The sequence below is a fragment of the Camelus bactrianus genome, chromosome 19 (assembly GCF_048773025.1).
Source record: "Camelus bactrianus isolate YW-2024 breed Bactrian camel chromosome 19, ASM4877302v1, whole genome shotgun sequence".
Taxonomy (NCBI): domain Eukaryota; kingdom Metazoa; phylum Chordata; class Mammalia; order Artiodactyla; family Camelidae; genus Camelus; species Camelus bactrianus.
In genome coordinates, this window is record NC_133557.1 from 48,623,902 (window position 1) to 48,638,006 (window position 14,105).

Below are 14,105 nucleotides of genomic sequence, written 5' to 3' on the forward strand. Positions count from 1 at the left end.
CGGTCCTCTGTGCTTCCCCTCTCATCCGCCTGCAGAACCTCCACACACCACTGACACTCTTCCAGCCAACAAAACAGATTTTCTTCCTTGTCAGTGTCCCTGATGACTCATCGATTCTTTTTTTTTTAAGCACTCATTCCATGGCTCATTATTTGTTTGTTTTTTTTTTTCTTTTTTGTGGGGGAGATAATTGGTTTATTTATTTACTTATTTTAATGGAGGTACTGGGGATTGAACCTGGCTACAGCGTGTACTCTATCACTGAGCTCTACCCTCCCCCGACGTTGCTCATTGTTTGATCTCATTTCCCTCCATGGAAGACAGGGACCTTATCTTAGTCATCCTTTTAGCCTTAGTCCTGATGCCCAACATTAGCACTAAATTGATATTTGATAATTGAATACTTTTTCTTTTCATGAATTGAATACGTTTTCTTTTCATGGAGAAGATTGTAGACCAGGAAACAGGAAAGAGATGGCATTTTTGGATCTAAATAGGAGTTATGAGAAAGAATAACTGCCTCATGCCTGCAATGATACATATTTTTTTAATTAACTGTGTTTTTGGCTTTTGTTTTAAGGACAGGCAGATACATCTGAGTCTTCACATAAGATGCTGTGTCTTAGTGACACTACACCATTGACCACTAGATGGCAGCCAAGGAAACAGCGTTCTCATTTTGAGACTTTCAGGGATGATAAACCTTCATCTTTACTGACGTTTTGCTTTAGGCTGGGTTCCTAAAATGTTAAAGGAATCCAAGGACTGGGGGGACCAGCTCCATTTTCTATAATCTACTGCAGGCCTGTTAATTTCTGAATAGAATAAAGAGATGAGGAATATACATATTCCTGTTTAAAGAGTTTCTCCTCCTGAGATTTGGAATTTATAAGATTTTGTACAGAAATGACACATGATGAGTGTGGTTCCAGGGCCACAGTAATAAAAGCAAACCCACTGAAATTAATTAGCTGTCATTTAATAATGAATAGTATAAGATTTTGAAAAATCTGTTCATGCAGAGATTATTGTACTGTTTATGCAATCAGAACAGTCACATACATATTAAAGGTTGAGTTCGGGAGTTTAAGTGAAGCTCACTAACTAAAATAAAGGCAGGATAGAAAACAGCCTTCAAATAATCTTGATACATTTTACGTATTTTGCAGATGGAAATGGAGCAGGGGACTTGTTTCCGATGTGAAAGGAGAGCTCCATGAGGAAAAGCTTTCAGTGGAAATTCAGAAACCTCTGGTGTCCACACATTGGCACCCCTGAGCAGAAGGAAAATCAATCAGCTGTTTTTCCTCTTGAGGGACAAACTCACTAACCTCTTAGAATCACAGAAACTGGACAGAGAAAGGAATGACTTCACTCACCATGGGATCTGGACTTGTGTTAACATCCAGTAGTTCCTCTCTGGTTCTTAGGCCCTTGCTCTATAATTCTACAGTGTGTGGGGTACAGACCTGTAGGATTCTGGAGATTGTGGATTATGTTCTGCAGGCCTTAGGACAGTCATCTGTTTCAGCAAAGCGCATGCTCACAACTGCAGGGGATTTTTACATAATGATGCTTATTAAAGCACTTATCCTGGCATTATGTTCATCCTCCTGACACCTCTGAAAAGTACAGAAGAACCATGAAGTGTTTTTGTTTTTGTTTTTGTTTTTGTTTTCGGATAAGCAAACTAATGTCAGAAGATTTGTAAAAACCAATAACAAAAACCAAAAACCAAAACCAAACAAACAAATAAATCCCTACAACCAAACAAACTAGTTTCTTGTTGGCCTATAAAGAAAATTCTGAGCTATGAAAATTAAAAGAATAAATTTGATGCCATCGAGGCACACCTACATAGAACTACTGTACAAGGTTGTTGTGAAGTTATAAAGACACCCTTTGCACTTGTAATCACCACCAATGTGAGTATCACTAACACATTAGACATTATTCACCACCAAGTCTGGATCACCAAGGCTGGTCCCTTTGGTTTGTGAACGTGGAGAGGACTGAGCTGGCGTGGTGGGTGATGGATCATGCCCTGGGGGCTATGTTCTGGTGCAGAGCAGTCCTGTTTTGTCACAGGCACGGCTAACTGGATTATGGGTTACTAAATAGTAGGGGAGGCTGGTTTGTGCCCAAAGCTACTATCAGACTTAGGTGACAATTACACCTTGCCAGCCTGTCCCTAAATTCCAAGCCCTAATAATATCAGCAAGCCTCTAGGATCTGGGGTAACGACAGGAACTATCCTGTGAAAAGAGGACACAGGCGAACAATGAAAAGTAATCTAATCTTCTCAGAAAGGGGGCTCGGTATAGTTCAAAAAGTGTCTTCTTGAAGATAAGAACTAGGTCTCTGGCTTCTTTCCTGCTTCCCTGTACAGACCCATCCAGAAAACCTGAACCAAAGTAACTGCAAAGTAGCAACACTGTTTCTTCTTCCCTGGCAGCCTGTTTCCTCCTCTCCTGTGCGACTGAGCTTTGCCAGTATGTGAGCCAATATGTGAGAACCTCCCTCCCAGTTCTGGATCCCCAGCCCCCAGTCAGGCTCAACTTCAGCCTCCACTTTCCATGCGCTGTCCAGTGTGGTTTCTGCTTCACCCGACGTCATCCAAAGCTCGGCGACACCCACCTCCAGGTGCACTTGGATACATCCTCGGCTGCCCTGTTCCGTGGCAGCTCGCCAAAACTGTTTTCACAGCTACACATGATAGACACCCAACAGCTACTTCTTAAGTGAAAAGATAGGTTGAATGATGAAGAAATGCCACATTATTCTTTCTAATCCCTCCTGATCCCTCAGAGATACTCAGTTTTATCCTCCAACACTGAGCCCAAATGTGAACTATTAAGCCATAGGTACTTAAATAACTGTGAATAGTGATAAATTATTCTTCCTTTTAAGATGGTTGTGGGGGGACTTCCCTCTTGTTTAGCCTTTGGGGGAAAACATCATCATAGTGGCCAACTCTGGCGAGCAAAGCAAATATTTTTCTCAAAGTCACGCTTATAGAGTCTTTTTTCCTTGAGATCAATGAGGGCATTTCTGATGCATCGAAAATACGGTGCCTCAAGTTTTGTAAAACAGTTTGGGTAAATACTTTGGTTCAGATTTTCTGCACTTGATCTGAGCCAAAAGGCCGAGAAGTGATTGGTTCAGGTTTTCTGGATGGGTCTGTAAATATGTAGGCAGGTGTCACATGTCCTTTGGTAGGTTAAAAAGCAAGGTAACCTTCTTGGAAGAGACCAAAAGGCAGCTGGGAGCAGCAGAGCTGGGCTGGGCAGGGGGTGAGGCAGGTGCTGGAGGCAGGGCCTGCTTCCCCAGGGGAGAGGGTCACACCAGAAAGTTCTGGCCTTGAGGACATGAGATGAAGAACAAGCAGAGCCTAACGCATGGGAACAGAGTGTCCTGTGCGCTCAGGCTCTGGGCCCAATGTCACATGGAGAGCTCTGATCCTCAGGGAAGGGCCTGTGGAACTAGACAGAGTACTGAGCTGGGACCCGGAGTGAGTGGGGTCAGTGCAGGAGGTGAGCCGGGATTCAGGGACACTGTGGGAGCCCAGGGCTCGGGGGCTCAGGTCCAGGTGCAGCAAGGACAACCACTGAATCTGGCTGTGCCTGCCTAACCCGACTGCCTGACCCAGGAGAGCTGCCTGGGAGATGGAGGGTACCACGTCCTGCACGCATCATGCTACCATCTGGGGGTGGCAGGGGGTGGGAAGGAGGTAAAAGTTCACTGTGCTTAGAAATGGGAACTCTCAGGTCAGACCTCCTTGATTAAAACCCCAGCTCTGCCTCTTTCCAGCTCTGCCTCTTTCCAGCTCTGTGTCTCTAAGCAAGTCACCTCTCCATGTGTGCCTCTGTTTCTTCATCTGCAAAAACGGGATAATCAGCAGGTGCCTTGTTGTGTGGCTGTGAGGTAAACAGAGTCAGTGCCTGTGAAAGTTTCATTCCATGAGGGCTCAAGTCTTTATCATTAGAAGAGACAGAGGCAGTTGTTTTATTTATTAAAGCAAACAACCTGGTTCAGAAGGCCGAGTCATACCTTGAGATCTAAAAGGTCATGGCTTGTAAAGTGGGCTAAGGGATGTTTATAGGTCTGACCTTTCACCAGACAACACCTGTGAGCCCTCATTTCACAGAAGAGGTGGAGCTCAGCATGTTCCCACCAACACTGAGCGCTTGGTTCCTCCTCCTCTCGGCCTTCAACTGCCTCTAGATAGAATATTGGTTCTTCTGTTCTGCACTTTCCCCCTCAACCACCCCAAATTCTTGGCCTGCCCAGCCCTCTGACCTCATGGAAACTCTCTTAGCTGAAAAGATGGCTTCTCCTCTTCCAGGCCAGCTCAGGAAGCCCCTTGTGACTCACCTGAGTGAGGTGATTACCCACAGCCCCGTGGCGCACATGTGGTCCTGCACCAGCAGCAGCAGCAGCGCCTGGGAGCTCCTCAGAAATGCAGTTCAGGCCCCACCAGATCTTCTGAATCACAGCCTGCGTTTTACAAGACTCCCCGGCCACCCCACCCCCCACTACAGTGATGCCTGTGTATATTTAAGTCCATGAACATTGTTCTGGAATCTATATTATATGTAATTATCAAGAGAGTGAACAGATTCAGGCAAAATAATAACTCAGTTCTGATTTTCCCAAGTCTCTGTAAGAGAGGCTGACCTTTCCACAGAGTGAAAACTCACTCAGGGTTTGAGGTCCTGGAATGGTCAGGGTGCTGATATACTCAGCCCCAAGGATGTGTTTACCAAAGACCTCCAGGTGCCCCATGGGCTCACACTCATTTCCTCAAATGCACCAGAACCATTGAGGAAAATGAACTTGTGGGTCCCTGGTTGGAGTTGAGTCCTTAGCTTGTGTTGTCAAATGGCTGGAGAGTCTGTTTTGAGGCACTGATGAGTCACAAAGGCAAACTGAGGACTGGCCATTTCACTGAGGTTGCCCATGGTAGAAAGTGCAAGGAGATCCCCTTAGCATGTAGCCAGAGGCATTCACAGTCCAAATTTCAGCTTGTGGGTTGAAATTCAGGCTACTAACAGGACAAGCCATCACACTAGATTGGTTTTCACACAAGAACTCGCAGCTCTCCAGGTCCTGCGTGTGGCCTGGCAGTGGCTGGACTCAGCCAGTGGATGAGAGCATCAACCCCAGCTGTGTACATCACACTTACACCTCCCAGCCCAGCTCCTTACTTCTAACACAGACCATTCTTTGCCCAAGAGGCTTTATTTCTAGCCATGGGAGCATACTCAGCCTGAGTAGGGACAGCCCTCAAAAAACCACAGGTCAGAACTGGTGGATAAATACCCCAGCTCCCACCCCTCAGGTGGCATAACACTGAGGCATGTGTATACTGATGTCCAGCATTTCCGAGTAGGCCGTAGCTCCAGTTGTGTATTATGGTAACTTGCTTCACAGCACACCCTTTACTTGCTGTCTCCCCTTCCCTGTCTTCATCCCTTGCTCATCTGCTGGTGCATCCTGGGGATCACTTCCCAAATAAATGACTTACCCTCACATCTAGGTCTCAGATCTGCTCCTGGGGAAATGAACAAAGGCTAGAGCTACCAACCTGGGTCTGAATTTTGACTCTCACCATATGTCATCTTTGTGTCCTTAGGGAAGTCATTTAACCACTTTGAGGATGGGTTTTCTTTCAATCAGTGGGAATAATGAAGAGAAATATGAATCTGGATTTTGTTAAATTTAGATGAATTAATTATATAAAGGTCTTGAAGTAGTGCTTGGCAACAGTGAATGCTGAAAGAACAATAGTTATGATCTCAATAGTGTTGCCCATTGGTATTCATGGGGGTAGCTTCCAGGAACCCCTTGTGGACATCAAATCTGTGGATGCTCAGATCCCTTGTACAAAATAACATAGTGTTTGCATATAACCTACACACATCCTCCCATATACTTTAAATCATCTCTACATTACTCATAATGACTAATGCAATGTAAATGCTGTGTCAGTATTTGCCAGCATGTGATGAATTAAGGTTTTATTTTTTGTAAATTTCTAGAATTTTTTTCTAAGTATTTTGAATTTGTGGATGGTTGAATCTGGTGGATGCGGAATCTGCAAAACTGGAGAGCTGACTGCAATTGTCCGTATTTATTATCCAAGAAGAACTAATCCGTGGGGATACATTCTGCTAGAAATGCACTTCTGAGTCCTCTGCTTTTTCTTGGAGGGTACAGGCCTTGGGTGTTCTGATTTGGTTTCCTTTCAGAATTTTCCTTCTTTTAGTCTTTTCAGCTCCTCATCCTGATTTTCTGGGAAATATAGAAATGATGAATAGCTCAAATTTATTGGTTAAGCCTGTTCACATAGGATTCAAAGTTTGTTATGATGGTCTGAATAGTTTTAACTGAACTTTAGGTGTATTTGCAAAGATCCAGAATTCTAATTTCTTTACAGTTGCTCTAAATATCAAACCAGGATCCTCTGGTACTGATCTATATCAAAATGGGACCTTTTCTACCCTGATGACAGGAGTGTATCCTTAATGTGTAAGCAGAGGACATAGGCGGAGCAAAGTCCAGGAAAGCAGAACAAATGTAGTTGCATGAAATCCCATAATCCTGATATTTATGAACATTCCAGTTTAGGTGGCCATTCTTCAGAACCCATCTCACAAGTTATCCCAAGCTCCTGTCTGGGCTGGTTGCATCCTTCCTACACACACACAAGAAGGCGACATTTTCTGCAGATCCTTCAAAAAATCTCGACATTATCATTCCAATCTGTATGGATGCACATTAGGAATTAACATATCGTTTTCTACTGAGGTATTTAGTATGATCCTGGGAGCAGCAAAGCACGAAAGGGAGCCACCAGTAACTGATGCCTTACGTGTTGTGATTCCAGTTCCCGGAGTCATATGCTCAGTCACAAGCTCAGTTCCAGGCGTCACCACTGAGCAGCTATGATCCTGGACAGGTACTAAACAACCTGTGTAAGCCTGAATTTCCTCATCTATAAACTAGTACTTGTCTCATGGGGCTATCCCCAGGGTTAAATAAGTACTTAAAAGAAGGTCACTAGCTCAGCATCTGGCACAGGGTAAATTCTCAGTAAGTGCTAGTTGCTGGTATAAAATAACCACAGTTCACATTTATTATAAAGATATAGATAAGAACTATTATTGATTAGCTGGGGGTACGTAGAGAGAGCATGAGGAATTACTGAATATTTTAAGAGCTTTGTAAAACTAGAAGATAAAATGAAATTCTTGAATTGTAATTTCAATAAAAGGTTAAGGATGTAAAACTTTATTTGACAATAATTTCAAACCTAACACAAAATTTTCAAGAATAAAAACACTACAAAGAACACCCAGCTACATTTTACCCAGATTCATCTACTAACACTTCATCTCACTTGCTTCATCATTGTATCTACCTATTGATCGACTGACCTGTCTATCTACCTATCTATCTATCTATCTATCTATCTATCTATCTATCTATCTATCTATCTATCTATCTATCTACTTATCTATCATCATCATCATCTCTATAGAACCTCCAAGGGAAGACTAGTATGAATGGTACAACTTGGGCTGAATTCCAAACAGTAATAAATACAGGATAAAGAAGGTGCAACATTGTGATTTATAATAAGAAATATATATTTTTGATTTTCATCCACTCTTACTGGTACATACCTTCTTAAAGTGATGACAGCTTTATTGTCTTTTGTTATATTAATGGGGTGACTTTTGGAAATCACCTGAGGATGGAAGCTGGTTGCCAGGGGAACCAGCTCTAAGATTGGAGGGTTGGAATTTTTAGTCCTACCTCCTAACCTCTGGGGAACAGTAAAAGGCTGGAAATTGAGTTCAATTACCAACAGCCAATGACTTAATCAATTGTGCCTATGTAATGAAACCTCTGTAAAACCCCAAAGGATGGGGTTCAGAGAGCCTCCAGGTTGGTGACCACCAACACGGAGACTTAGGGAGAGAGCATGGAAGCGCCTGCATACTTTTCCACCTCCCTTGCCCTGTGCATCTCTTCCATCTGGCTATTGCTGAGTTATATCCTTTCACAATTAGCTGGTAATTCAGTAAGTTAGTTGGTTTCCTGAGTTCTCTGAGCTGTTCTGGCAAATTAATTGAACCCAAGGAGGGGGTTAGGGGAACCTCTGATTTTTAGCTGGTCAGTCTGAAGCACAAGTGACAACCTGGAATTGCAATTGGCATCTGAAGTGGGGACAGTCTTGAGGGACTAAGCCTTTAACCCGTGGAGTCTAGTGCTGTCTCCAGGTAGGTAGTGTCAGAAGTGAGTTGAATTACAGGACACCCAGCTGGTGTTGTGGAATTGCTTGGTGGTGTGAGGTAACCCTCCACACGTTGGAATTGGCTCCTAAATTATTAGACATTGTAAAAGAAATGCCGTGAGGTGAGCCAATCTTTACAATCCATAAAGAAAAGTCTTTTCCATCTGATGCTTTTCAAAGCTTTAACTTAACTCAAAGCCACTTGTATCTCTATTTTCATCTCCTCTGAACATATGGGAAGGATTCTAAATGCTTTGAGCAAAGGTGGTTCATCCAAGGAACAACATGTCACGAAGCAGAGCTGCCCAGGCACCTTTCATTGCTTCTTGAAGTACATACATCTTAGCTTGTATACATGTCTCTGTCGCCCTACGTTAACTGGCCAAGGCTTCAAAGTTCTTCTCCAGTAGTTCAGCCCCACACTCAGGACACACCGAAAGTCTTGCTGTCTTTGCACACTCCAGATTAGCCTTCTGTTTGAAATGTCCTTTCTCACATCCCTGATTAGAATTCTCTTAATCTTTCAAAGTCTATGGCAAATTCTATCCATTTCATGCAATCCCCAGAATGAAGTGACTTCTGCATTCTTCTGGGTCACCATAATGTTTTCTGTTATCCCTTAGTGACACTGGTGATGACAATGATGAGGGTAATAATAATTGTAGTAACACAGCAGGCACAAACAATTCAGTGGTTTCCATAACCATGCATGTGCTAAGTACCTGATAGTCCTCCTCCAACATACTATGACTCAGGCATCATAATTATCCTCATTTTTGGAATTAGTAAATAGAGATCCAAGAAGGTTAAGTAATTTGCCTAGGACCACATGCTAATAGTCTACAGAACAATGACACAAATGCTTGGGTCAAAGTCTAGTTTTTCTTTTTAAATGCCAAATTAAAGGTTTTTAATTCATGTAAGCTCTATGGTAATTACAATTTTAGGAAAATTTATTTACAAGGAAATGTACAGATCTTAAGTATATAATTCAATGAATTTTAATAAGAATATAAGCATCACCCCAGTCAAAATATCAAATATTTTTCACTGCAAAAAGTTTCTCATGCCTTTTCTTACCAATTCATCCCATACAAGGAGAGGCAAGTATCGTTATGATTTATATCACCATAGATTAGTTTCATCTGTTTTTGAGTTTTCCATAAACAGACTCATACAGTATGTACACTTTTATGTGTGGTTTATTTCATCAAAAACGATGCTTCTTGAGCATCATCCATGTTGTGTGTATCAGTAGTTTATTCCTCTTTATTGTAGAATTGTGTTCTGTTATATGAATAAGGCATAACTTTTTCTATTCTCTTGTTGATAGATATTTGTTTCCAGTTTCGAGCTATTCTGAATGAAGCTGCTCTGAACATTCCTGTACAGGCCTTTATTGTGAACACATGCTTTCATTTCTCTTGGAAATCCTGAACTGTGGGATTTTGGGGTCATAGTACAGGAATATGTTTAGTTTTATAAGAGTTTGCCAAAGAAGTTGTGTCATTTACACTCCAGCAATGGGCAAGAGTTCTGGTTGCTCTCATTTGCTAGTTGCTCAAATCTTTGCCAGCATTTGATGTTGTCATCTTTTGGATTTTAGCTCATCTTTTGGATTTTAGCTATTCTAGTGGGTGTGAAAAGGTACAGTGATTAAAACCTTTACTCTTAACCACTGCCTGATATCATTGTGGTCCTTTTCCACTACAATCCATGATAATTACCTTTGTATATTTTGCCTCTCCAACTAGATTATAAGCTCTCAGTTAGCTAAGATACTACTTTATCATTTTTCTGGTTCTCCAAAGGCCTAATAAAGTGCCTGAATCAGAAGAGGTGTTCGATAAATGCTCAACAAGTTTTGGTTTAGAACAGTTTTTCTGCATTTTGTGACTTTCTTTGCCAACTTTAGCCAACTTTGGACCAGGAGTGTAAAACAGAGCTCCTCACAGAGAGAGGAAGAGTGAGGATAGTTAATATGACAATGTGTTTCTGCTGATATATCTCAGGGCACACTGGCAAGATACAGGGTCAGCCTAGAATAAGTGAGGTTAAAAAACACATTTCTAGGGTTTGTTTCCATCATAATGTGTCAGAATCACATGGGGAGCTCTGAAGAAATGCAGCTACCTTGGTCCCAACCCAGAAATTTGGATTCAGCTGGTCTGGAGGGGAGTTAAGTCATTGATCCTTCATAGATATTCCCTAGATGCTTCTACTGGGCATCTAGAGGAATGGCATTCCACTGCTCTCAGTAGAATGGAGTGAGGAAATGAGAGGTTGACATATCACATTTAACCATACCCATGGATGGAACTACAGTTGAATAATTATCAACTATTTCCTTTATCTTTCCCCAAGTAGACGGAATAATCACCAACTACCTGCTTTGTCAAAGAATCAAAAAGGCATAGCACATTGTGCTAATATCAAAAGCATTTTCCTTCATCTCCTAACAAATTCACTTACTGAATCCCTAAAAGATGTCTACTGCCCACACTGTGTAGGTAATTTGAATCTGGAAGTGACAATCGGTGATAAATGAAACAGAAGTGGAAGAACTGAACTTGGCTTATAAAAGACTAAAGCAAAGATTGAGTGTTTGATGCAAAATTAAGAAATGGAGCCAACGTATTTTGAATTAACATTGAGCTTAATGTCATCATCAAGCTGTAGGTCTGAGGGGTCTCAAGTGTGGTTCTTGCAGAGGACCTGGCCCTGACCTTCACTCCAAAGAGTTCATCTTTGCACAGCTGCTGAAGGCGGTTCAGTAAACGTGTAGCCAGACCTCACCCTACTCAGTGAGAGAGGAGATTTTTCATTAGAATAACTCTACTAGCTGGAAAAGGAGGTTCACTTTAGAATGCTCCCATACATTTGCTCTCCTCTCCCACAGGACAGCTGTCCATGGTCTGAGATTTCTGTGAGGTGACATACAGATGGGAACACTCCTTCCCCCTCACTTTATTTTCTTCTCCTCACTTCAATCTTTGTTACTTCCCTGGAGAGCAAGTGCTGAAGAGGAACAAGGAAAAGTAGAGGGAAAGGGAAAGCAGGAGAGAAAGCGGTGAGAAGGAAGAGAGAGGAAACGTGTGTGTGTGTGCTTGTGTACATGTGCATGTGCACAGAGAGAAGGAACAGTTCTGATGACAAAAATGAAGGGTTAGGATCAGGAACTTGGAACTAGGAGGATTGTTACACATCGTATAATTCAACACTCCCATTTCACAGATGGAAAACTGAGTACAAGAAATATGAAAGGATCTACACAAGGCGATAAACAGATCAGGTGCAGAGCTGGACGAGAGATCTCAGGTGTCCACCAGCACCTCCATCTAAGTATTTCCTAGTACTTCCCATGCTGCTCTGACCTCAGCACCAAGCCTCACAACCTGGAGCCTGAAAGGGCACATCAACGAAGTTGACTAGATGGTTTGTATGTGTGTGTGTGAGGGGTGGGGGGGTAAAGGAGGCATTTATGTTAAGGAACAAGATCACTTTTTACCTATTACAGAGTGTTTAAGTCTTCAGAATTTTCCAAGATAGAGTTACAAAAAAAGGAATCAATTTACATTTATGATAATTACACACAGCCTAATAGATCAGTCATGTTCTCAGAAGTAACATCACAAGACCCCTAATAACAGCAACACTAATGCGTTTGGGTTACACTTAGCAGTATGGGTGTTTAATGCATTTTAACCATTTGTCCCAGGTCATCAGAGGTTAACAAGCCAGTAGTGAATATAAACATAACTGTGTATCAGTAGGCTAAGCTCCCAGTTTGAAGAGCAAGGACAAAGCTCCATCAGTCATCTTTACTTTTACCTAAAAGCAAGCGGTACATGTTGGATAAAGACATTGATACTCACTGTTGTGTTTGAAGATCCTTATGGATGCACCTGAGAGGCGAGCCCCAAGCACAAGAGATGCATGGTTTAACTCATCACTTAAATGAGGCACCCCTGTGTGGAAAAGAAGCACACAAAACACAGGCCAATAAAGTGAAGGGAAAACACATGTGGAAACAGGAAGACACTTCAAGATGTGTAACACAGATTCCCCAAACCCTCTTTAATTTTAAAAGGCCAAGAGTTCAACTGGTGTCTGTATGGATAAAATCCTCTAGAGAAATTAGCTGATGGAGATGGGGATTCTTTTAAGGGATAGCATCTTTCTGAAACATTTGCATATAGTTTTCGGCAGACAATGTCATTCAAGATCTCGGTTAAGCACCAGGTAGCATGTAAAGGATTGATGTCTGACAGGAAAACTAATAAGATTTTTGGTGGGTTGTGGATTTGCTGGGGCTTTTCAATCCCATGATGGATTATTTGGGATGGTCCTACTGGAAATCAGGGATCTTTTCTGCAAGATGTTTCAAGCTCTTGTTTTCTTTTTTTTATTATTATGTAACTATAGTCTGTTTACAATGTTGTGTCAATTTCTGGTATACAACATAATGTTTCAGTCATACATATATATATTCATTTTCACATTCTTTTTCATTAGGTTACTACAAGATACTATTATAGCTCCCACTGCTCTACAGTATAAAGTTGTTGTTTACCTTTTTATATATAGTAGTATCTGCAAATCTTGAAATCCTAATTTAACCCTTCCCACCTCTTTACCCCACTGATAACCATAAGTTTGTTTTCTATGTCTGTGAGTCTGTTTCAATTTTCTAAATAAATTCATTTGTCTTTTTTTTTTTTTAGATTCCATATATAAGTGATACCATGTGGTATTTTTCTTTCTCCTTCTGGATTACTTCACTTAGAACGACAATCTCCAGGTCCATCCATGTTGCTGGAAATGGCATTATTTTATTATTTTTTATGGCTGAGTAGTATTCCATTGTATAAATATTCTACAACTTCTTTATCCAGTCATCTGTCGATGGACATTTAAATGGGAAGAAGACCTAAATAAGAAATTCTCCAATGAAGACATACAAATAGCCAATATGCACATGAAAAAATGCTCAATATTATTAATTATCAGAGAAATGCAAATCAAAACTATAATGAGGTATCACCTCAGACCAGTCAGAATGCCCATCATTCAAAAAATCCACAAATGACAAATGCTGGAGAGCCTGTGGAGAAAAGGGAACCCTCCTACACTGCTGGTAGGAATGTAGTTTGGTGCAGCCATTATGGAAAACAGTATGGAGATTCCTCAAAAGACTAAAAATAGACTTACCATATGAGCCAGCAATCCTACTCCTGGGCTTATGTCCAGAGGGAACTATAATTCAAAAAGATACATGTTACTGATTTTTGAACGTTAATCTTGTAACCTGCTACCTTGCTGAATTCTTTGATCAGCTTTAGTAGTTTTTGTGTGGACCTTTTAAGGTTTTCTATATATAGTAATTTCTTGTCAGCATATAATGACACTTTTACCTCTTCTTTTCCAATTTGGTTCCCTTTTATTTCTCTCTCTTGTCTGATTGCTGTGGCTAGGACTTCCAGGACTATGTTGAATAGGAGTGGTGACAGTGGACATCCTTGTCTTGTCCCAGATTTTAGTGGGAAGCTTTTGAGTTTTTCACCATTGAGTACTATGCTGGCTGTAGGTTTGTCATATATAGCTTTTATTATGTTGAGATATGTTCCCTCTATACCCACTTTGGTGAGAGTTTTTATCACAAATGGGTGTTGAATTTTATGAAGTGCTTTTTCTGCATCTATTGAGATGCTCATGTGGTTTTTGTCCTTTCTCTTGTTGATGTGATGTATTACATTGGTTGATTTGCGTATGTTGAACCACCCTTGTGTCCCTGGGATGAACC

General features: G+C 41.4%; 1 protein-coding gene across 1 annotated transcript in view; it reads right to left on the bottom strand.

The window, feature by feature from the left end:
* Positions 1–14,105, bottom strand: part of LOC105083196 (serine palmitoyltransferase 3-like) — a 118,256-nt gene that overhangs the window by 52,983 nt on the left and 51,168 nt on the right. Inside the window, 3 exon segments of the mRNA XM_074346905.1 lie at positions 1,751–1,791; positions 4,375–4,547; positions 4,701–4,802. Coding sequence (XP_074203006.1) covers positions 1,751–1,791; positions 4,375–4,547; positions 4,701–4,802 — 316 coding nt within the window.